The sequence below is a fragment of the Abramis brama genome (genome assembly GCF_963993115.1).
Source record: "Abramis brama genome assembly, chromosome: 5".
NCBI lineage: Eukaryota > Metazoa > Chordata > Actinopteri > Cypriniformes > Leuciscidae > Abramis > Abramis brama.
The window spans coordinates 32,711,411-32,736,066 of NC_139967.1; the positions used below are offsets into that span (position 1 = coordinate 32,711,411).

Here is a 24,656-nt window from a genome sequence, read left to right on the forward strand (position 1 = left end):
TATCTAGTGGTGATCCAACACAATACCAAAATGATTTATCATACAACAGTAAACAAACATGTCATTAAAAACAAGCAAAATCTCTTTTACTCTGCATAGTTTTCTTCAATTTTGAGGATGACGGCATGGCACAGAAAGTGTCATGCAAATGATCTATCTGCATAGCTTCCAAGTGACGCATGAATCTGATTGGACACACACCCTTACACACCTCCAAGACACTGGAAGCACAATGCCTTTTATTAATAGAACATATTAATCGAATTTTTAAGCCAGTGACGATATTTGGGCCACAACCCAACAGTTGAGAACCACCAGTTTAGACTCGTGCTGAATTATAGAATTCTAGCAGTGTTGTTTTCTCCAGTCCCATAGTGTCCAGTGCCTTGGCTTCCATCAACAGCCGATGGGATCTGCCAGTTTTTACCCTTCCTTTTAACATACTGGTGTGCCTCCATATGGTGGCCACAGGACACTACAATCATCACTTCCCGCAGATTCTCATCCAGCCACGCACATCCTTGCATAACATGACATGGTCTGAGCTGGATTATGCGAAGGTAAGAGCTAACAAGTTGAAATGAGACCAAAATTAAAGAAGTGAAAGCTGTCCCAAAGTTGCATAACTCCCCCGGAACAAGAAAGGGCGATTGTGCAACAGTTCTGTTTAGGAATCTTCTAGAATGATATCACCTGACACTAAAGAGAGCAGGTTAATCATGAGACACTGTAACTGACATTATGGAATTCAATCTAGCAGGAAATTCCAGATTTTCTGCTCAAATTTAATGTCAAGTTTAAAGTTCTAAGGCAGGATTATATTCTAAAAGGCAAATCTTATGTAATAGTTTGGAATAATTAAGAATTTTGAAATGTTTTTGAAAGAAGTATCTTATGCTTACAAAGGCTGAATTTATTTGATGAAAAATACAGTAAAAACAGTTATATTGTGAAATATTATTACAATTTAAAATAAACTGTTTTCTATTTTAATATATTTTAAAATGTAATTTATTTCTGTGATAGCAAAGCTGGATTTTCAGCAATTACTCTAATATGCACATTTGGTGTTTACTATTTATAGTGGTTCTTATTAATATCAGTGTTGAAAATAGCAGTTGCTGCAGTAAAATATGATAATTAAATATAATCTTATTTTTATTTTTTATTTTTTTTACAGCTTTTCAGCTCAATCCCTGTGGGTATTGGACAGGTATATGGGTGCGACAATGCTTGGACGGGAGGGATATTTATGATTGCCTTGTTCATCTCCTCACCCATAACATTAGCACATGCAACTATTGGATCAGCAGTTGGTATGGTGTCAGGTAAGAGATCACAATTGTATTAGAATGTTTAATAATAAATCTCATCAGCATTAAGACATTTTAAGATTGACGATTAAGGTGTCACTTTAACGTAACTTTCAGGTCTTGCTCTTGCTGCACCATTCCAGAACATCTACTTTGGCTTGTGGGGTTATAACTGTGTTTTGGCCTGCATTGCCATTGGTGGGATGTTCTACGCTCTCACATGGCAGACACATCTTCTGGCTGTGGCCTGTGGTAGGTTCATATCAGAGATTTCCTTTCCTTCCTGATTATGTAACAACAATTTCCTATAATAATGGGCAAATCACTGAAATTACAATTGTTTTCCTGTAGCATTCTTCTGTGCATATCTCGGCTCGGCAATTGCAAATGTGATGTCCACTGTAAGTATTATAAACCCAAAACATAAAATTTGTTCAAAAATGTGTGTGATTTTAAATGGATTTATATGGCATTTCAACAGTTTGGACTCCCAGCATGCACCTGGCCCTTCTGTCTTTCTGCCCTCACTTTCCTTTTGATCACTACGGAGACAAAAACCATTCACAAACTCCCTCTTGCTAAAGTCACATACCCTGAGAAAAACCTGATATACTTCTGGAAGATGAAGAAAGAGGAGAGAATCGACAAACAAAGGAAAAAACAAGAGCAGACGCAAGTGAAAGATGGAGAATCACAGCTGAAGAAAGAGGAAATAATAGTTGAAATGAAAAAGAAAGATCAAGAGCCTCTGGATGCTTGCACCGTAGAAGTTCGGCAAGAGGAAACACAGAGTGGAACAAATAAGAATTCAGAGGCAACTGAACTTAATTTAACCCAATTATAAATTTCCCTTAAATGGTTCACATGATGTTTATTTGCTCAAAGAAAATGCCACACAGAAATAGCTAAGGCATATTGTTCTATTTTTAAACACTGAGGGTAATGAGCACCTTATTACTTTTCTTTTTCTTTTCTTTTTTAACATTTGCCAGTTTCAAAAAAGAGTGACAAATACTTTTTCCCTCAGCAGAAGCCTGTATTATTCATATATATATGTACTCATATACACAAGTCTAGTTTGTAGAAATGTCAAAACAACAGGAAGAACATACACAATTAAGAATGCAAAATTATTTTGTTGTGATGTACAGCTGTCAACAATGTGTCAATATTCTAAAATATGAGCTAGTAAAGTTTTAGCTTCCAGGCAGGGAGGCAGATTACAAGTATGAGACATACTTGTTTTCAGCCATGACGTAAAATTATTTGCTGGCACAGTTTACTTTTTATTTTCCAGATATAACAAATTTGTATCTGTTCATAAGCAGCATGGGGGAAACACAGATAAATGAGAATGTATTATGAGATAGCCTGCACTATTCCAATGTTTTCATAATCCGTAACAGCTTTGTCTTATTTTAAAAATGACTTTTATACATTTTAATAAATAAATATATTTTTACATTAAAGTTTTCAGTCTGTCTCTTTTGGAATATAGACATTTACCCAACTTTATTATAGATTTATTTAAATAAAAATGATGGAACACTTCATAATAACATGTTTTAACAGATATTTAGGTAATATATATTTAAAGTTAAAAATGTCAGGAAACCGATTCATATATTTTCATTTATACTTGAATGTAAATGAATGTGAACTTTTTTGAAATTTTTGAAACAAAAATTGTTGTCAGTTAACAAAGATGTTTATATTACACAGTTATGTGTACATTGTACATAAAATACAATAGAAACAACATGTTTTAATGTACATAATACATTAAAAATACTTTAAAAAATTTCCACTAATTTCCTATAGATCATCATAATTTCTGTTATACATTACTTAATTTCCCCCTAACCAGCATGCCTGGTTGTTATAAATAGAACATTAGGTTACACTTTATTTTAAGGTGACATACATTACACAAATAGTAGTTAACTACATGTACTTACTATATAGTTACGTTTAGGGTTTGGTTTTGGGTTGGTTACTTGTAATTATGCATAATTTACTATTATTACTATAGTAAGAACATGTAGTAACGTGTAACTAAGTCACTTTAAAATAAAGTGTTACCAAACTTTAGTGTAGAGGAGATGTGAGGTATGAAGCTGATCGAATTGCTGCAGATGATAAAAAGGATAGATATATAATTCACTTAGTCTTTCAAGTCTTTTTTTATTTTTAGTCTATTATTTCTAGTGCCCTTCAAAGTCTCAATCACAATCACAGTAGCCTAGAGCTCATGTCCTGATGCTGAACTCCCAACCTGCAAACCGCACTAACAATCTATCATGTGATATTCATTGTGTGGCGCCAACCGCAGCAGCAGGATCAAAAAAAGCTTTTACAGTACATATCTGAAGATTAAAATCTCCAGAATGAGTTAACAAAGATCTCAGATACAAAGCTCTTATGCAACATGCACACTTATTTGACCCTAAAAAAGGCCATTGCATGGAACAGTGTTCCAAAACCTTGCTTTTGCATAACATAAAAATAAAATGGCAATGTATATTAGTATTGTGTATTAGTGTAGGCAATTGATATTTCTATATGTAGTTGATCTACTTTTTAAAGCACATAGCTGTACTTGAGGAAACGTGGCTGTTCTTGATATTATCTTTGCTTGACAGTTCTCACTATTGATGAGATAATGGTCAATGAGACAATCTGTTCTGCATTCCATCAGATAAAAATACAACCTAGAAATTTCTGTGATCACATTTGCTTTTTCATAAACAGTAATGATGACTATATATGGTCTGTCATGTAAATTTTGTTAACCCATTTCTGCAAAACGTTGCCATTTCCAGTTGAATTGAACACTAGAGGCATTAAAATACCAACAACTTTTGTTCCTTTTCACACAAACTACGATTACAGAGGGCGAATATACATTAAATGGCATTAATAGGCATTAATGGCACAAACTTGACCTGTTGAAAAGGGATAGTATTCATCCCTCCTGGGATGGTATCGTTCTTCTCGCTTGTAATATGGCACATAGTCTTAGAGTTGAAATTTGACTAACTGGGGCCCAGATTAGTAAGCAGACAGACTGGCTAAACCGACCGTCTGCTAGCCGCCTCACGTCACAGAAGTCAGAGAAATCCCAAAACAGAGACTCTTTCACCTAGATATCATCATATGGAGACCGTGTCTGTTCCCTTAACTTATAAATTCAAAAAACTCCCAAACCCATTTTAGGGTAAAAATTGTATTGATGTTAAACAAATAAAAAACAGACATAATACAGATGAACAAATGATAAAGCTCAGTTTGCTGAATATCAGATCCCTTTCTACAAAAGCACTTATGATCACAGATGTGATCACACAACCCGGTATCACGCTAAAGCGTGTAATACACACGCTGGTCCACAAGCGGATGCGTGTCAATGTCACGCTTTGCCTCCTCTAGGCGTGAAAATGACACGCATGAATGAAGGTTGAGTATCGGTTGAGTATCGGTAGGGGGCGATGATTTCCTCAATGCCAACAACTCCCCACGGAGCAAAGAGAGAAGCGATATATTGCATTCTCCAAAATTCCCGCGTCAGGTCGGTCAAAGCCATACATTTTTATTATGGTTCTGTAATTTAAGAAATACTAACGTTGCTGTAGCCTAACGTTATATTTGTGTGTGTGTGTGTGTGTGTGTGTGTACTGTGGGGCTTTTTAATCTATGGTGCTGTTAACGTTACCGTGGTCAATAACGTTAATGGAAATTGATATTAATTGGCTAACGTTAATTAATTAATCACAGAAAGCTGCAATGACTGCATATTATGTTATATTAACATTATAAAAAGTTGTTATGGTCGATGGGAAGTAACTTGATGATGATGATGATGATAATATGCGCGAATTTCGATAATGAAATATCGATAGGCCTAAACGTTACTGATGTTGTATCTATTCTAATCTAAAGGATCTATCCACACATACAAAATATCGATCCTAAGGTGTTTTTTTAAAAACCAGTAATTTTATTTATTTAGCACGAATTTATTTTATTTAGAAAGTATGCATTAAATTGATTAAACGTGACAGTAAAGGCTTTTACATTGTTACACAAATATATATATTTCATGTAAATGCTGTCCTAATAATTATGATGCTGAAAATTCAGCTTTGATCACAGGAATAAATTACATTTTAACATATTCAAATGGAAAACAGATCGCCTGTTTTAAATTGCAATAATATTTTACAATATTTGTTTTTACAAATATTTACTGTATTTTTTATCAAATAAATGCAGCCTTGGTAAGCAGATTAGACTTCTTTCAACATTAAACATCTTACCGACCCCAAACTTTTGAAAAGTAACATGTAACATTTTCTATAATTATGCTAGTTTGTGCAATTAAATTTATTTTGATTGATCGTTAAAGTTCAAATGGATTGTGTTATGTTCTGTAATTGTTGTTAATAAATCTGTCAGAAGAAAATGTGCAAAATTTTACCTATTGGGTACAACAGTGGCAGTCCTTTAAAAATTAACAATGGTTTTACTACGGTAACCATACACACACGACTAATTACAGGTGCATCAAGAGCACAAATCACAAATTATTTTAGAGGTCGTGAAAATGTATTCATAATTAGCATATTAATGATGCATTCACCATCTCATATATCACGACACACTGCTTCTGTTCATGAATGCAGTTTACATGCTAAATATGCATTGTGCAATAACAGAATCACAGTTATCTTCTTTATTTTGTTACAGTTCTGCGTCTATAATATGACAAATCCATGAAGCCTTGCTGCAAGAGAATTAACTATGTTTTTGTTCCCCTTTGTCCAACAGCTCCTGTTTTTACCCACCATCCTTCCCTGTTACCGCCACCTGTATCTCTTTATAAGAAAACCAACGGCTCTTTTAAGAGCCACTCCTAATACTCCTCTTACTACCTCTCTCTCTCACACACTCTCTCTATTTCTAATTCACTCACTCACTCACTCACTCACTCTCTCTCTCTCTCTCTCTCTCTCTCTCTCTCTCTCTCTCTCAATTTCTTTCTCCTAAAGCTTCACTGTCTTCAAGTAAGTATTGTTACTCTATTCTTTATTTTTCTTTCACATTACTCTCTCTCTCACTGTCCAAAACATTTTTAAAAATGTAGTTTTTAATTTGCAAAAGTTTTACCTATTGGGGTACAACAACACTGGCAGCCCTTTAAAAAAATTAACAATGGTTTTACTACGGTAACCATACACACGACTAATTACAGGTGCAGTGAGTGCTCAAATCACAAATTATTTTAGAGGTCATGAAAATGTATTCACCTCATATATCAACCCAAAGTGCATGCTTTTAAAAGTAAAAAGTATTGGTATCAGCGTTATTGAACCCTTTATTTACTTGGTATCGGATCAATACCAAATTTTGCAGTATCCAGTGTACTTTCTGTTCTGTGGTGTGCAATCTCACTATCTCTTTCTCATATTTTATGCAGTCCTATAACAAGCTGTCATTAATAACATTGTCACATTGTCTTCCTCTCTTCCAGAAGCCTGGTGTCTTCAAGTAAGTATTGATTTTTTTATTATTTAAATCTCGTCCTGCTTTGTTTGTTTGAAAGAAGTACTTCTCAAAATCTTTTTGTGTCTTTGTCACTCTCTCTCTTTATCTATGATAGAAATGCCAGGCCAAGGGTCAACAAGGAGAAATTGTATGGTTTGCCATACAGAAATGAATGTGGCCTGCAAAACTTGCAACACATGCAAGGAAGAACAGCCACATAAGCTGAGGCTAAAAAAAAAACTAAAAAAATTTGATCAGAAGAGGGAGAGCTGGGTGGATATGCAGAAAAAAAATCGGACCACCTCTCATATCCAGGATGAAGCTGTGTTGTTGGTATGCGATTGCTTTCATTGTTTTTATACAGGTTACGCAGGTTATTTTCCAAATGTTGCTATATATATTTTCAAATAATACATGTTACTTTGTATGTATGTGTCTTTGTATTTTTAGCTTGAAAAATTGCAGGCACTGGGTTTAAGGGGGGTTTTACTTTTGTCTAAGCCTGGAAAAAAGCCGAATGCTTGGGTGTCTGAGGTTTTGGCACCCCGCTGTCAGCTGAATGTGACATCACATACATGCCTCGAAAGAATTAAGGGCCTGTATGATATTGTTATTCAAGGTAAGAATATTCTGTTATTTTATTTTTTTAAATGTCCTGTATTTGATGCTGTCACAGGTAAGGCTGTGGTTGCCTTCTCTTGACTAATAGATCATTCAGATTATCATTGATGGTTTTCGCTTACAATTAAAACTGGTCCTAGCAGAGTAACTTCACGATAGCCTATATTTTATTATTTGTTTGTTTATAAAGAACTATGACATTGAATTGGAAGACAAGGTAATTAGCCATGCTATAATTTTAATTACAAAATTCCAGTAGAAAAAAATGGCACAATTGGTCAACCACCAGACTAACTCAAACATCCATCACATGTCTTAAGAACATTCACCTATTAAATCAATACTGCTTGGTAGAAGTAGTTTGGTAGAACAGCACTTGTTAGGTCTATACACATCTCTTTTTGCTACTACGGCTGCAACCAACGATTATTTCTACTGTCGTTTTTTTTCCCTTAAATTAATCGATTAGATGTTTGTTCTATAAAATGACGTAAATTTGTGAAAAAGGTTGATCAATGTTTAATAATTCTGTACTTCTACAATGTAGGCTGGACCACACAAGTTGCTGCAGAACAACTTAATGAACCTTCATCAGCAGCCCCAGTTGAACCCCCAGCAGGACCACCAATGGTCACACCAGATCAACAGGAAACAGTGGCCCTGCTTAATCCCCCAACAGCTCTAATGGGACCCCCAGCAGCACTTATTGAACCACCGAAGTCCCCAATTGGACAGTCAGTGTCCCTTTTAGCACCCTCAGTACAACCACAGCTATCCCAGAACCTGGGGAAAAGACCCCACTCCCCAGAAGAACCTTCAGAAGCCTCCCCAGTTTCTCTTGAAAAAGGTAAGCAAAATTGAAATTGTATTGAAAATAAGTTGTAAGCCCCACAAAACCATTCTCTTACTTTGTGTAATGTGAAACTAAACAAATTCAGAGTCCAGAAACATTTATTATTATTATAATCCTAAAAAAAAATTACACAACTGTTTTCAACATTGATAATAATAATAAATTACACAGTGTGTCCGTGAGCAAGGCAGTGAAGGCACTTTACTCCAGGGGCTCCAGAGGGATTGTCCCTGTAAGTGCACTGTAAGTTGCTTTGGATAAATCGGAAAAAAAAAAAAAAATATATATATGAGTGTTTATTGAGCATCAAATCATCATATTAGAATGATTTCTGAAGGATCATGTGACACTGAAGACTGGAGTAATGATGCTGAAAATGCAGCTTTGATCACAGGAATAAATTACGTTTAAAAATGTAATCAAATAGAGAACAGTTCTTTTAAATTGTAAAAATATTTCACAATATTACTGTATTTGCTGTATTTTGAATCAAATAAATCCTTGGAGCCTTGGAGACCGGAAGTCTTCTTTTAAAACATTAAAAAATCTAACCGTTCTAATGATTTTGGCCACCACTGTACAGTATATACATTTTAAAACGATTATATGATTAGAACCTCTCAAATTCCATGAACTGCTGCTGTTGTCATTACTTCATTACTTCAATAATGCCTGTGTTTGCCCATATTTAGGACATTGTTTGGGTGTTTTGGTGTTTTCCTATTCATGGTCCACAATATATTGAATCACTATCGTTATTGCAATATCTCCTTGTGCAATATCATAGGAAAATGTTGCAGAAAGTATGCAATATTTTGTTTATTTTGTGGAGAGAGGCGTCCATGGATTCGATTTAAAGCCCAATTGGTCCACACAGGTCCACTACACGAACATCCCAGCTAGAAATGTTTTGTTCTAAAAACGTTCTGAGAACATTACCATGAAGTTCTAATAATGTTTTCAGCGGGTAGTTTTATTTTGGTTCCCAGAATGTTCTCCTAAAACGTACAAAGCAAAAACTCCAGTGATAAAAAGTTAATGAGATAATTAAGTGATGAATTGAGTGATGATTGAGCATTATTGAAGACACCTGATGTTAACAAGCAGAATCACTGAAGGAGAAAATCACTATTTTTAAGTCACCATTATGGAGAATAGTGTTTGTTTTAGTTGAGCTCTTGACCCTTACATTTTTCACTTAAAATTTTGTTTGGCTGGTGTAAGGACACTCTTACACGTTATAACTGGCAGATGAACAAAGAGAAAAAGTGATCAGATGTTGTTGGTTATGTTTTGACATAATCATCACTTGACCTGAATCACAAAACTCATTTAGAGTCTAATCTCTGACATAGATTTATATTGTTGATTACAGCATCACTGTGATTCTAAAAAATGAGATCCAGAATGTTCAATATAATCCGAAGTATTTCTTAAAAGTTGTTTTGATTTAAAAAAAAAATATATATATATATATTTTTTTAGGCACAAACATACATCAAGATTGAGTGTATGAATCTCAACAATGGTGGCAAACAAAATAAATAAGACAATCCAGATCATAATTTATTCATACTGCAATGCATGGTGGGAGCCATGAATGGGTTTTGATTGGTGGCACCAAGAATGTAAATGAAATGTAAATGAAATGAAATGTAAATGAGTTTAGTGATTCAGGTCAATTGATGATTATGTCAAAACATAACCAACACCACCTGATCACCTTTTCTCTTTGTTCATCTGACTGATATAACTTGGTTACAACAGCCAGACAAAATTTAAAGTCAATAGTTTAAGGGTCAAGAGCCCAACTAAAGCTAACACGGACCACCATAATGGTGACTTAAAATTAGATTTTCTCCTTTGGTGATTCTGCTTGTTAACATTAGGTGTCTTCAATAATACTTAGGCTAATCATCACACAATTAATAACTTAATTATCTCATTAATTTTAACACTCTTCAGTGTTCATTTAACACTCATATTTTAACACTTTAACCCTTTGAGTGTGGATCAGATAAACTCTTCTGAGAACGTTCCCTGCTAGCTGGGATACCCTATAGAACACCACATGATGAGTGTGGCTCTGGGAGACAATGAAAAAATGGAAATTGGAGGCGAAAAATATCAGCAATGGGGCCAATCAACTTTTGTGTTTTTACATATGTTGAAGAATGTCTAAATTAATATCGTTATCACAATATTCATGATCAATATTCCAATATCACATTTTGTCAATTTCGTGCAACCCTAATTCCCATAGACACTTTGATGGAAATTGATTTGCAAGATCAACTTGTCTATTCAAGGTTATAAAGTTGTGGAATGATAGGCTATTTTCAGCTGTGATTACTTCACTGTGATGACATTATTCCAAACTGATTGTACAAGTCCTTCAGCGGCTTTAGCCTGCTAATGGCAGAACCTGGTTATCCTTAAAGGAATAATTCACCCATAATGCATAATTTATGTATCAAGTGCTCACTGTGTGCTGCCTTCAATTCCTGAAACAAAGTTTTAGTTGTTCATGGAAAGACATTTTGACAAATAAAGCCAAGTCTTCATTATAAACTGTGCTTAAATATTTTTTTTACATATTTTAAATGTTTCCCTGTGTTTAACAGATGAAGTTGTGGAAGGAGGCTGCCCTGCTCCCACTACTGTGCGGCCAAATAAAAGGAAAGGTGTGTTGATGTACTGCTTGTCCAGCTTTCTGTATAGGAGTGTGGACTGAATGCCACAAAATTGATGAGTATGAGCTGCAGTATCTAGCTACAGTCTTATTGCAATTATCTGGCAACATAATAGCATACATAGTCAGAAAGTAAAATACATGTTAATATTTGGATTTTAAAACCATTCATGTACATAATAAACATCTAGATATTTGTACTCAGATCTCTAATATGTTCTGAAAAACCTACAATAAAGTCTGGAATTTTGAAATGTGTAGGAAACCTGGTTGTATTATTCGAAATGGGTCTGTCTAAAGAGCACTTTTTAAAGCACTTTCTAAAGGTCTCTCTCTCACCTTAGAAAAACATTTTGACAAATAAAGCCCAGTCTTCATTATAAACTGGTTGACATGGATGCAACATTTTGCACATTTAAAAAAAATTATTTTTATTTTTTTTACATATTTTAAATGTTTCTCTGTATTTAACAGATGAAGGTGTGGAAGGAGGCTGCCCTGCTCCCGCTACTGTGCGGCCAAATAAAAGGAAAGGTGTGTTGATGTACAGTACTGTGTGTAAATCCATACATTGGGATTGATATTAATTGTTGTGAGTCTTCATGAAGGCTGTATTTGCATTTGTAAGTGGCTGTGGCCTATTAGGTTTGGCCAATGTCCAAATGCATATGTTCATTTGTTTATTTAACAGTAGGGCTTGAACAACTAATCAAAATCTTACTGAAATCGCAATATGGCCTACTGCAATTTTCAAATCATAGGAGGTGCAATATTTGTTAAAGGCAAAATTTGTGTTAAAATACCGTTTTGAATTAAATATTGTGCTGCTGCAGAGATGTCCTGGCCTTCACATCATATTCTACAGCTCTTTGTTAGATTCAAATCCTTGCAAAAATATTTTTTTTCCTTTCAGAATGCCCACATACAGTGACAGGGAGCCAGGATTATTACCCTGTGAAGAGGGTTGCCAGATACAGAGTTATCAAGGTTAAATACCACTAAAACACTATACAGGTTACATAATGTTCTTTTATTGGTGTAATGGTCTTGAAAAATTATTGGTGATTGGTATAACTGCTAAACATAGCAAATATTTGAAACTGAAAAAGTCTCACTATTTTTAGGGCCAAAAATGGAAGCAAGTGGAGTGGGAGCCATGCAAACTCTGGTAAGTACGACTTCTCATGGGTAACACATAGCCAATTAATTTTAACATGCACAAACTATTGACATATGTTAGGTAACCCCACTAAAACACAGCTATTGGAAAACGGCTACAGGGGTCTTAATGTGTGTCTTTGTGTCTACAGTTCATCTGCAGAACCAAAACATCTAATTGCATATTTCCTTATTGTGTTACAGTGGAAAGAAGTGGCCATTGGAGTGGGTGGCGGATATGGACACTTGTTAGTGCTCCCATCAGGTGCCCAAGAAGGTGCTGGAGCACTGTTAGGTTTTTTTTGTTTGTTTTGTTTTTTGCAATAGTTTGTCTTTCTTTCTTTCTTTCTTTCTTTCTTTCTTTCTTTCTTTCTTTCTTTCTTTCTTTTTTACTGTTGTGAATATAAACGCTTCTTGCGACTGGACCCTTTCATTGCCTCTTTCAGGTGTATTTCATTTTGCACTTTGTATTGGGTATTAATACTTTCATGTTTTGCACTCCAATTATTTTCAGTTTTGAGTGGCTTTAGTTATGATTTGTCGTTGTTTACTGTGCTTTCATCAATAAAACATTGAGGAATTAATTGGTTCTTTATTTTCAGATACACTATTTATTGAATTGTACACTTCATTATATGAGCATCCAAGACAACATAAAATATATATGGGAATTTATTCAGAGAATAGTTTTATAAAAAAAAAATAAAAAAAATAAACATTCGTAGCTTTTGGTCCTTAACTTTTCTCTATATAGAAACCATACTGTCTCTCCTATGAATAATACATGATGTCCTGTCAGTGTTGGGCTATTGAAACATATCAATCATCCACACTAATTATTTGATCACATATTTTGCCTACACATTTCATCTGTCAAACAATGGAAATGCCTTTGCATACAGCACCATGATTCTAAATGGCAACCTGTTATACAACTATACAAAGCTTTTTTGCATAAAGATTGACAAATTTGGGAAATAACAAAAAAATGTTTTAAATATATGTAAAACTACATTACATAATGTGTTGATTAATCGTACCATAATTAAAAATAATGTGAACTGTTGTCCTACCAAACACATTGTGAAGTTTTGTTCAATAAAAATGGTTTTAAAAGTGTGCCGGTGACCTCATAAAGCATTGTACATATGTGTTGTGTCATTATGACATACAGTTTGTGATTTTACTTTGTCCTGGATGGAGCTGTCCCTGGATTCCCCTTCCTCTTCAGATGGCACTGTTATTACCAACAGTGTATAGATTACTGCAAACAGATGTCTTTCATTAACAAGGTAATGTACAGGAATATATTTATAATCTTCTTAGCAATTACATTACAATTACTATTGTAATCAAATTATCTTTACTTCAGTTACTTGAGCACTGGACTTTTGAAAGATATCATGAGAGCTGAGGTGTCTTTTGGTCAAGGACCAGGTTTAATTTTTTTTTTTTTTTTTTTTTGTAAAACTGACCCTGAATCAGACCTCATGATTTGGTATCTTGCTCTGCTTGTGGTATAGGCTGGAGTGAGATTTCAAAGTAACACAAAAGTAATTAGTAAATCTAATTACTGTATTGCTCTTGGAGATATGGGAAGTGTAATAATGACATATGTACGGTAAATTAGATGACGATTGTCTATGTAGCCACTTAGCCATATGACCACAGCATAAAAACACTTAATTATGAACTATAAAAGTATGGAATGGGAGGATGGACACTGGATATCTATAATGATTTTTAATGTAACTCACCTCTGTATTTTAATTCATATTGAATCAGATCACTCTGAAACACTTTTTTATCAGGTTAGGGTTTGTGAAAAAGAAACGTTCCAAGAGGCCCACAGTGACATCTGTGATTCAAATAAGTCAAAATAAACATTTCATTAATGAATTTGCCTACTGTGTCCAACAAATATATTTTAATTAACATTTATACATTAGACCACTTCATGTGCCTTTGAAATGCATGCATGACACAAGGGCTGAGTGGGCAGAGTGAAATTTTTTATTTTGTCATATGATTAAACCAAACACATCACTGGAAAGGTCTTGATCAGCCGAGTAACAGCATTGCAATCTGAAGGCTGTAGCTGGCTCCTGCTTTGAAATATTGACCTCTGAACTTTGCCATTGATGCATGTTGTGAGTCTTATAATTCAGCAACTGAATGTGCTACAATGATGAAACCAACTGTTATATAAAGCTCTTGAACTCTTCCATCATGAGGGCTACCGTTTGGTGCGATCACCAATAGTGGACATCACCAAAAATTGTAAAAATTGAATCTCACCTAGTTATTATTTATAATTTAAAATTTTGACCAAACTACTGTGTTTCACATCAACCCATACCCATGAGTGCACTCTCAGTTTTATACTCCAGACATCCATTTACATGTTTTAGTAATTTACAAAACAGAACTACAATTCCCTGTTGCAGCAGAGTACAACGTGATAGACCACCCGTTAAATATGTAGTTCTTCTGGTTGGCAAACTAGGGTTGTAAGTAAGTAGGGTTTCAAAAAGAACTATAGTATAAAGTAAATTCCTAACAGACATGCTACTGCAAAAGCATAATACGTGTTGTATTAATTCAGACAAAAAAACATCTTCTTAAGGTTATTATTATTGGCTAAAATTGCTTGTTTGGGAGATTCATACTAGTTGCTAAGGTAACCGTGATTGCGCAGGCGCGTAGCCTGACCACAGAAACGGAAGTAAAAAAAAAAGTGTTAGGGAAAGAAATATGAACTGATATTGCCAACAAATAATTTAAAAATATGTCATCCTTTATTAAAATTTGTGTTTTCATGTTGAAATCCAGGCACTAGATGCTAGGGGCGTTTTCGTTGACATTTTGGAGAGGCAGGGTAGGCTACACTCTGGACTGGTCGCCAGTCCATCACACAACCACTCACACTCCCATTCACACCTAGAGCAATTGTAGAGTCTCCAATGAACCTATTCTATTCGTTTTCTTAAGGTTAAATATTTTAAACTAATGTTTTTATACAGAAAATAATGATAAAAAATAACACTATTTACATAGCACTTTTTTTTTTCTCCCATGTAAAGAACAAAGTGATATGTGATACAAAGACCACAAGGACATTCATACATAAATATATGCGAGTAAAAAATGGTAGACATGAATTAAAGCAAATAGCCTATAATTGTAAGCTGATATTTACATGTTGTCTAGTGTTAATTCTTGTATCCAGAGTGAAGTTATGCAGCAGGATAATGAATAACTTATCTTATTTATGGCTATAATTTACTAATTAATTAATACAACACATAACTGTATGCCTACTTGACAATTAGCATGTGAAAATTTTATTTTGTGCGATTACACACCCTGTGTAATATACCCTGTGTACAACTGGCATACAATGTTAAGATAAAAATGAAAAATCAGTAATTTAACATCTTATTTTTAAAAAATCAAAACAACAGCTCAGCATGAACTAGTTTGCATCCATGTACAACATCGTTTTATAGTTACCTGAAGTAATGCCATGGCAAATTAGTTTCTTTTGTTGGCAAGATCAGCAGCAATAACAACAGGAAATACTACTATGGGTATTGATCAGTCATTTCTGGAAAGTATTTAATGTAGTGACATGTACAGTAAATGGTTCATTCCAAAAGTATTATTATTATTATTTTTTTATCACTGTGAATAAAACAATCAAACTATTACATCAATTTAAGTGTAACATTTTTGTACAGTAAAGGTCATTATGTTGACAAGATGAGATGGGCAAAGCTTGGGGAAGTCACCATTGTAAGAGGCTGGAGTCATTCGCAAGCTCTAGCACCACAGTTGACAGTAGAAATAGTCCATGTAACATCGGAGGTGAAATTTAAAAACCGACCTGCTGTTTGTGAACTGAGGTAACAATAGCCCAAAATAAAAGCACTGTATTAGACATTCATTACACTTCAAAAAGTTTTTTGTTTTTCTTGAAACACACCTGCAGTCCAGTCATAATTGACATGCAGTCTAAATGCATCCGACCAGTTAAAGGGATACTCCACTTTTTTTGGAAATAGGCTCATTTTACAACTCCCCCAGAGTTAAACAGTTGAGTTTTACCGTTTTCGAATCCATTCAGCCGAACTCCGGGTCTGGCGGTACCACTTTTAGCATAGCTTAGCATAGATCATTGAATCAGACAGGACCATTAGCATCTCTCTCAAAAAAATGACCAAAGAGTTTCGATATTTTTCCTATTTAAAACTTGACCCTTCTGTAGTTACATCGTGTACTAAGAGATGCTAATGGTCTTGTCCGATTCAATGATCTATGTTTAGCTTAGCATAGATTAATTTTTAACAAAAATTAATTTTTGTAAAATGAGCCTATTTCCAAAAAAAGTGGAGTATCCCTTTAAGAAGCACTCATTTACACTGCTTCAAAATCACTGTCATCTGAACTCTCAAAATCAACTTCTTCATGGTCCTCTGGTATCTCCTCGGGCCCATCCTCCAGCAGAGAAGCAGCATTTGGTCCTAAAGCCAGGCTGTAACTAGAGCATACGACTTGGAACTTCTCCTCTACATCTGCAAGCCTTTTCTGAAGAAGACACAAGAGCCCGCGATGACCCTCTTCACTTAAACTGCCTAGAAGGAAAAATTAAAAGCGAGGTATGACAATACTTCCATTGTTGTTGAGCTATTCATTAACTGACTTTACTAAAGAACTACAAACCATTTAGATCCAGCCACAAGGAATCCATAATGTAACACTTGAGGATCTCAAAATGAGTGAGGTTATAGGATCCACAAAAGCATTACAGCAAGAATGTAATAAAAGTTAGCTTCTTACCACTGTTTCTGCAAGAAGACATTTCTGATATCATTGTCCTAATGTTTCTAGCCAGCTCTCTGAGATAGGTGCAGTGCTGTCTCATCTCCCTCATCACAATGATCTTTTCCTCTTGAAGCCGCACTTTTGACATGAACACATCAAAAATCTTCTTCTTGGTGAGGATGTTGCTGGATTCTGAAGTCACACAAATAACATCCCTTCAATACAAATTTGACCTGTACAGTCTAAACAGCAGGCAAAACCCAAGTAGTGTATGAACATCCCATATACTGGTGCAGAGTGCAAAAATGAAATAGAAATTTAATCAGATAAAACATGGCATATGTTTACAGTAGCATATTCAACATATCATTAGTTTGCTTAATCACACAGACAGACACACACAGACAGACACACACACACACACACACACACACACAGACACACACACAGACACACACACAGACACACACACAGACACACACACACAGCCATGTTTATGTGATTTGTGAGGACATTCCATAGGCGTAATGGTTTTTATACTGTACAAACTGTATATTCTATCCCCTTACACTGCCCCTATCCCTAAACCTACCCATCACAGGAAACATTCTGCATTTTTACATTAAAAAAAAACACTGCTTAGTATGTTTTTAAAGCCATTTGAAAAATGAGGACACCCAAAATGTCCTCATATATCACCTATTTTCCCGAGTGTCCTCATTTGCAGGTGTGTTATCATAAAAATGTCCTCAGTTGTCATGAAAACAAACTCACAGACACACACACACACACACACACACACACACACACACACTTAGAGAGAAATTGCTACTTACCACTGCTGTGCACTTCCCACGGCCATATTAGACTGTCTCCCCCCACGGAGAAACCGCTCTCCACCTTCTCCTCAACGATGCGTTCCTCATCTGGCACCTGCTCATTGTAGAGCTTGATTGTTTGCAGGAGTTTTCTCTTCTCTTCCCACAATTTTCTTCGACGCAAGTGTCGAATTTTGTTGCTGTCTAAATTTTTTTAAAAACACAGAAAACATGATGCACAAGCATATGTATACAGATATCAGAAAGTTACATGAAATACTTATAACTGACTTAAGAATTAATACATCAAAATGAAAAAAAAAAATCAAATGACTTAAAAGGCATAATAATAGGCCTAATATCTGTAAAATTAAAAAGAAGACATTTTAAAATTAAGGACCTAAAAACACTATAATACAAAAACAATCCACATAAGACATCTGCAAGTAATAAAAAAGACACAAATATTAGATGAGTTTTCAACATACCAGTGTGATTATAAAGGCTGGCTTTTTTTTGATGAACACCAAGAAACATTTGTTCAATTGATTTCTGAAGGTTATGTTGGTCATCACATCTGGTACCTACAGAATCTTAAAGCAACAACAATAATACAAGTTTATTATGATGTCTTTCAAGTTCAAGTTCAAGTTCATTTAGAGCCCCAAATCACATCACTGTTAACAGTGTCAAAGGAGTTTACAAGCCCACAAGTTTATAGCAAACAAAAACAGGACAACGCCCCCTTACTTAATCCTTATGCATGGCAAAGATTCTCACTTATACAATTGCAGTATTAGTAAACTACTTAGAAGAATGTCCATAAAATACTGTACCATCAGTAGCCCATTGTCTGACATCATGTACCCACTGATGCACGATGTTCTCAGGACACCCCAGTTCACTGCTCAAATCCTCCAGTTTCTGAGACTCAGCCTCAGCCTTTTTCAAAGTCTGGTGTAAAAAAAAAGATTTTTGACTTTCCAATCTTAAAAAGTGAGGAAAGTCATGAAAGGCTTAGTATACATAACTCAGACATAACATAATACCTTGATGTATCTGCTGGATAGGGCAAGATGAAGGCCTTCCCACTTCCGTCGGTTCCACCCAATAGCATGGACAGTTAGCATGTCATTCCTGGCTTTAAACAACAGAATGATGTGATGGAGGAAAGTACCATTAATGCTCATGGTATTGCAGTTCATCCACGCATTGACAATTGATTTTTAATTTAAGAGAGATGTAATGCAGTTTTATTAATGTACTATATTAGAATATTTACAGCTGTATATTTGCTATGTTATATAATATTTGTAATCTCAGTACGAAGTATTAGACAGTTAGAATAAAAAGACAGGTTTCCTAAAATAATATAAATCAGCAATAATTACCAGATTTTGTCATGTACTTGGTTGTGAGGGCACAACGAGACAGGTAGCTGTTGACCATTTCGACCTCCTCCCCTGCAGTTGTGCCAGCACCTTCCTGATTTTTGCCACTCCAGATTATCTTACAAATCAGCATGGCACTTAAATTATAGTCATATACAGTGTATTATATAAGTAATTATTATTATTTTATTTTTTTAATGGTAAGATAAAGAATATGCAGTACCTCACACTTGGTTGAATGAGCCTTGGCATGCATGACAGAAAGGAATGGTCTCATCTGCAGTAAAGGTCTGAGTTCCAACATGGAGACTGCCAACTTCTCAAGGTAAGGCCAATACTTGCAAGCAATATCTGTGCAATAGAACTGTCCGTTTGTGGCTGCTTGGAGCTCCTTCTGCAGGTACAGCGGATAAGCAAATATTTCCCCCCTGTACATGTTAAGAGCCTTGAGTAGCACTCCATGTCTGCAAACAACCACCTCAAGGCCCTCTTCATCCAGTTTACTTGCTCTTCTGGCCGTTTCACGTGCAGCAGACCACTGACTGGCTCCACAGATCCCTTTGCCGGCAGTCTGCATGACACAATAATTCTGGTTAAAACTGAAAGTTGCTATTTTTTCTAACTAGTTACTTCATCCATCAGGATGAGTCAGGTTACATCACACCAACTGGCATCTTTATAATGATCGGTGACAATAAAGGTTTACTTTCAAACTACTACTAAAGAGGAGCTTCAGAAAATGCATCTTCTACTTTCTCTACTCTACAAACTGCAGAGATAGTCACTAGTATAGTCGCATGACAGAGATAGTCGCATGACAAACTGCATGCATAGTCACTATCTCTTGCAGAGATCTGCTATTACATAATTAATGACTAAACTAGCCACTTTGGATGCCACCACACCTACCATATCTAATTTAAACCTCAACACAAGATTGCTTGAAAGAGTGCATCATGCTCAAAGTGCTAGTAACAAACTAAGTGTATTATATAAGCTTACACCAACTAGGGATACATTATCTATTTAATAAAACAACAATCATACATTGCAAATTTTGGATATAAATCAAAGGTGCAAAAAACTACATATTTTACTAACACTTTTCATTTTACTCCTGATCTCGTCAACAAAATGGTGTACATCAGTGTCCTTGGCAATGAAGGTGCCATCAAAATAGGGTTCCTCTGACCTTGATAGAATAAGAAAAAAATATATGTTCAGTGTCAGACATTATATGTTCTGATAATTTTTAGGGCTGTGAAAAGATTAATCGCGATTCATCTTTTCACAGCCCTAATAATTTTACATGAAGTAAAACAACTACAAGTGTAAAACAACTAACCCTTTTGACTGCCGAAATCGGTACACTTTTCTGTTGCCATCTGCACAAAGAGCAAGCATGTTGGGTGTACATGCCGGGCAGGTGAAGTGCTCTACACTGGCCATTTTTTCACACTCGTACTGGCAGAATGTGTATTCCATGAAGCTTCTTTGGAATACGTCTCCATGTATTTTCCCAGCCTGTACATTTGATTAGTAAAGAGTAAAATGAAATAGCTACACTAATATTCTCTCATCTCTACTTGAGGCAACTTTGATCTACACTGATCTTACCCTTCCAAAGAGACAGGTCCTCCTCTCCAACATCCGCAAAAAACCTTGTCTCGATAATCCTGGTGCAACAGTTTTCATTTCTTCAAATGAACTGAAGACATCTACCGAAAACAGCGTGTCAGCATTCACAGATGCCGGCCAATACCCACTGCTTATTAGGTCGCTCATGTCAGGTGTCCAATGTGCCAGACATAATCTGCACAGCAAGTTTGGCAAGTGCAAATCATACCGACCTAAAATCAAAAAGTAGAACATTGTAACACACAAAGGGACAAGAATAAATAAAAATATAAACCATAATTCATACCATTTATGCAAACCAAAATGATTGCTCTGCCAGCTGATTCTGTGACGTTTGAAGGGTCGCAAGTACATAACTGGACAGGTCTCACTGTAGGCAATAAACATACTGAAAAGAGAAGTGAAATAATTAGTGAGAAAGCATTAAAAATATGTCCAATTAAGATAATAAAAGTAAAAAAATTAAATAGAATAAAACTTTAATCACTTTACCAAAAAGGTTCAGAACACTACCTTGATTGACCAGTGTATATTTGCCATCTTTTTGTACACAGCACACTGTTGGCTCAATGGGCTTGTAAATTCCCTCAATGCAGGACTCCCTGTTATGGAGGGTGAGTTTTTTGTGTACGTATATGTCACAATCCATACACAGCCACTCTTGGGGCATGCAGTCTCTGCAGCGAATGACGGCAGGAGATGTGCAGTGGCTGCAGTTATTTTCTGGAGCCACATTGCAGGACAGCAAGCAGTTGATGTGATGGGACCTTGCTTTCCGCCACTCATCTTGGGCTACAGATTGGCGCAAGCACCATGATGTGGATGTTGAAGGACACTTGCTGGTGCCTTGAACATCTCCTGAGGTCAGAATGTCCTGCAGTTTCTGCATCTCACTGTCTAAAAGACAGAAATAAGAAAATAATCATTCCTTTCATGCTTATTGCTAACTTGCTTAATTACAGTAAGGTCAGGTGTCATCTTACCAAATGAGTGTTGAGAGCAGTTTGATTGGGTAACTGTGGGAACCTCCTCAGATGACTCAAAAGGAGTAGTGCCCTCACTGCCAACAACGGAATCAACTGAAAAGATTGGTAGAAAGGAACGAGATAACAATTTTCATGTCTTACAAGCATATAATACAGTGTTCATTAGTGACTTAAGGCTATAATAGGCTAATTGACATGTCTGACAATTCCATTAATCTCTAAAAGTTTTTTTCCCTCATTATCTGGACATAATCTTGAACTGTTAGCAGCATGAACCTGACACTGATTGCTTCACTTCCACTTAATTTCTTTGGAATTGCTTAGCATTACAGTGAAGTCAATAACATAAGTAACACATCCATCACCATGTTGTGTTTCTGATGGCACAGTTTAACATACAGTATTCAAAGGAAAATTATTAAAAACCGGAAACAGAAATCCTAAGTTTTACCATGGAAAAAAATAAAGGAAAAAGCTGTGCACTGGAAGCCCCACAGTTTGGTGGTCTATGTTTCAAAAGTGACACAAAACCATATTTATGTTACCTAACAAATAGCAAGCTAAATTCTGTATACAATGGGCACAAGTTATATTTAGTTAAGAAAGATTGGGTGGGTAATCACAAAAAATCCTGGAAGACATGGATTACCTGTAGCTGAAGCACGTTTTCGTGTCTCTCCACTTCTGCTTCTTTTTAGCAGTGGACGTCCTTCAGCATCTCTCTCCACCCATCGGACATTAAATTTACTGCCTTTAGCAGATGTTGCTTTGCCCGTTGCTTCCTTTGCCTTGCATGACAGAAAGTGAGCATAGTATGATAACACTGAAATACAGCCAACTCTTGAGCAGTTCATTCAAATTTTGCACTCCAATTCCCACTCTTTAGTATTATTACCAATACTGGAAGATCACTGTCTCAAAAAAAAAAACTTACTTTGGTTTGAGCAAGAAGCATGTCTGCAATGAAAATAGCATCATCTGCTCTCCCTCGGTCTTGCTGAGCAGCCATTTCAAAGATACTATACTGGAAAGGAAGATAAAAACACGGTCAGACAAAAAGAATTGAGGACAGAGTATAGACTATATAAAACTACATTTCTAAAAATGTTTTGGACAGTGAGAGAGAGAGTAATGTGAAAGAAAAATAAAGAATAGAGTAACAATACTTACTTCAAGACAGTGAAGCTTTAGAAGAAAGAAATTGAGAGAGAGAGAGAGAGAGAGAGAGAGAGAGAGAGAGAGAGAGAGAGAGAGAGAGAGAGTGAGTGAGTGAATTAGAAATAGAGAAAGTGTGTGAGAGAGAGAGGTAGTAAGAGGAGTATAGGAGTGGCTCTTAAAAGAGCCGTTGGTTTTCTTATAAAGAGATACAGGTGGCGGTAACAGGGAAGGATGGTGGGTAAAAACAGGAGCTGTTGGACAAAGGGGAACAAAAACATAGTTAATTCTCTTGCAGCAAGGCTTCATGGATTTGTCATATTATAAAGTAGTATAAAGTAGTAAAACCATTGTTAATTTTTAAAGGACTGCCACTGTTGTACCCAATAGGTAAAACTTTTGCACATTTTCTTCTGACAGATTTATTAACAACAATTACAGAACATAACACAATCCATTTGAACTTTAACGATCAATCAAAATAAAAGGCTGCATTTATTTGATAAAAAATACAGTAAATATTTGTAAAAACAAATATTGTAAAATATTATTGCAATTTAAAACAGGCGATCTGTTTTCCATTTGAATATGTTAAAATGTAATTTATTCCTGTGATCAAAGCTGAATTTTCAGCATCATAATTATTAGGACAGCATTTACATGAAATATATATATTTGTGTAACAATGTAAAAGCCTTTACTGTCACGTTTAATCAATTTAATGCATACTTTCTAAATAAAATAAATTCGTGCTAAATAAATAAAATTACTGGTTTTTAAAAAAACACCTTAGGATCGATATTTTGTATGTGTGGATAGATCCTTTAGATTAGAATAGATACAACATCAGTAACGTTTAGGCCTATCGATATTTCATTATCGAAATTCGCGCATATTATCATCATCATCATCATCAAGTTACTTCCCATCGACCATAACAACTTTTTATAATGTTAATATAACATAATATGCAGTCATTGCAGCTTTCTGTGATTAATTAATTAACGTTAGCCAATTAATATCAATTTCCATTAACGTTATTGACCACGGTAACGTTAACAGCACCATAGATTAAAAAGCCCCACAGTACACACACACACACACACACACACAAATATAACGTTAGGCTACAGCAACGTTAGTATTTCTTAAATTACAGAACCATAATAAAAATGTATGGCTTTGACCGACCTGACGCGGGAATTTTGGAGAATGCAATATATCGCTTCTCTCTTTGCTCCGTGGGGAGTTGTTGGCATTGAGGAAATCATCGCCCCCTACCGATACTCAACCGATACTCAACCTTCATTCATGCGTGTCATTTTCACGCCTAGAGGAGGCAAAGCGTGACATTGACACGCATCCGCTTGTGGACCAGCGTGTGTATTACACGCTTTAGCGTGATACCGGGTTGGATCACATCTTAAACTAGATGTGCTGCATGTGTTTGACAGAAACCTGGCTAAAACCAGATAATTACATTACTTTAAATGAGTCTACTCCCATAAAGATAGCTTTATGTAATGCTATCTAGTATTAAATTCCATTTGACATTTTGTACTGGCCACAAGGGCACTTATATTCATTCATTCAACAATTACATTCATTCTTTGCAATAGAAGATGAAAAAAAATTGTCTATTAAACTTAAATTAACAAAATCA

At 35.4% G+C, this 24,656-nt stretch overlaps 3 protein-coding genes across 11 annotated transcripts in view; 2 read left to right on the plus strand and 1 right to left on the minus strand.

Moving 5' to 3' along the window:
* slc14a2 (solute carrier family 14 member 2) overlaps window positions 1-2,782 on the plus strand; it is a 34,318-nt gene extending 31,536 nt beyond the window's left edge. For all 3 annotated transcript variants that reach the window (XM_084113913.1, XM_084113915.1, XM_084113914.1), the window contains 5 exons: window positions 368-560; window positions 1,181-1,328; window positions 1,431-1,565; window positions 1,665-1,714; window positions 1,795-2,782. In XM_084113913.1, the coding sequence (XP_083970039.1) occupies window positions 368-560; window positions 1,181-1,328; window positions 1,431-1,565; window positions 1,665-1,714; window positions 1,795-2,157 (889 nt within the window). In that variant the 3' untranslated portion in view covers window positions 2,158-2,782. The remainder of the gene's footprint in view (window positions 1-367; window positions 561-1,180; window positions 1,329-1,430; window positions 1,566-1,664; window positions 1,715-1,794) is intronic.
* A 3,608-nt stretch (window positions 2,783-6,390) lies between these two features.
* On the plus strand, window positions 6,391-14,296 carry LOC311082866 (uncharacterized protein). 5 transcript variants are annotated; one of them, XM_084114033.1, is made up of 9 exons: window positions 6,391-6,860; window positions 6,973-7,190; window positions 7,308-7,476; window positions 8,026-8,325; window positions 10,956-11,015; window positions 11,498-11,557; window positions 11,937-12,010; window positions 12,148-12,189; window positions 12,376-14,296. In XM_084114033.1, the coding sequence occupies exons 2-9, from the start codon at window positions 6,975-6,977 to the stop codon at window positions 12,580-12,582; spliced, it is 1,128 nt and encodes a 375-aa protein (XP_083970159.1). In that variant the 5' UTR covers window positions 6,391-6,860; window positions 6,973-6,974; the 3' UTR covers window positions 12,583-14,296. The 5 variants fall into 5 exon arrangements, 4 of the variants coding, with proteins under 4 accessions (XP_083970159.1, XP_083970160.1, XP_083970158.1 ...); XM_084114032.1 differs by lacking the exon at window positions 6,391-6,860 and having other exon boundaries at window positions 6,888-7,190; XR_014606163.1 differs by lacking the exon at window positions 6,391-6,860 and having other exon boundaries at window positions 6,892-7,190; window positions 11,937-12,037; window positions 12,148-12,191; window positions 12,386-14,296.
* A 1,203-nt stretch (window positions 14,297-15,499) lies between these two features.
* On the minus strand, window positions 15,500-24,402 carry LOC311082807 (uncharacterized protein). Of its 3 annotated transcripts, none has more exons than XM_084113910.1 (18): window positions 24,185-24,402; window positions 23,009-23,247; window positions 22,773-22,862; window positions 22,488-22,626; window positions 21,836-21,931; window positions 21,366-21,749; window positions 21,139-21,240; window positions 20,832-21,064; window positions 20,560-20,738; window positions 20,316-20,406; window positions 19,438-19,785; window positions 19,215-19,332; window positions 18,873-18,964; window positions 18,660-18,777; window positions 18,312-18,416; window positions 17,842-18,027; window positions 17,021-17,197; window positions 15,500-16,815 (listed from the first exon to the last, which is right to left on the minus strand). In XM_084113910.1, exons 3-18 carry the CDS (start codon window positions 22,845-22,847, stop codon window positions 16,598-16,600), a joined length of 2,661 nt encoding a protein of 886 aa, XP_083970036.1. In that variant the 5' UTR covers window positions 22,848-22,862; window positions 23,009-23,247; window positions 24,185-24,402; the 3' UTR covers window positions 15,500-16,597. The 3 variants fall into 3 exon arrangements, with proteins under 3 accessions (XP_083970036.1, XP_083970035.1, XP_083970034.1); XM_084113909.1 differs by having other exon boundaries at window positions 15,500-16,671; window positions 16,794-16,815; window positions 23,009-24,402; XM_084113908.1 differs by having other exon boundaries at window positions 23,009-24,402.
* Window positions 24,403-24,656: the final 254 nt, after the last annotated feature.

Excerpts from the sequence above, each read along its gene's own strand:
- LOC311082866 (XM_084114032.1), top strand. The coding sequence starts at position 6,966 with ATGATAGAAATGCCAGGCCAAGGGTCAACAAGGAGAAATTGTATGGTT. Across the intron at positions 8,326-10,955 it reads CCCAGTTTCTCTTGAAAAAG|ATGAAGTTGTGGAAGGAGGC; the intron begins GTAAGCAAAATT and ends TGTGTTTAACAG. Across the intron at positions 11,016-11,497 it reads GCGGCCAAATAAAAGGAAAG|ATGAAGGTGTGGAAGGAGGC; the intron begins GTGTGTTGATGT and ends TGTATTTAACAG.
- LOC311082807 (XM_084113908.1), bottom strand. The coding sequence starts at position 23,302 with ATGAAGCCTTGCTGCAAGAGAATTAACTATGTTTTTGTTCCCCTTTGT. Across the intron at positions 21,241-21,365 it reads ATATACACTGGTCAATCAAG|TATGTTTATTGCCTACAGTG; the intron begins GTAGTGTTCTGA and ends TTCTCTTTTCAG. Across the intron at positions 17,198-17,841 it reads GTGGGAAGTGCACAGCAGTG|AATCCAGCAACATCCTCACC; the intron begins GTAAGTAGCAAT and ends GTGTGACTTCAG.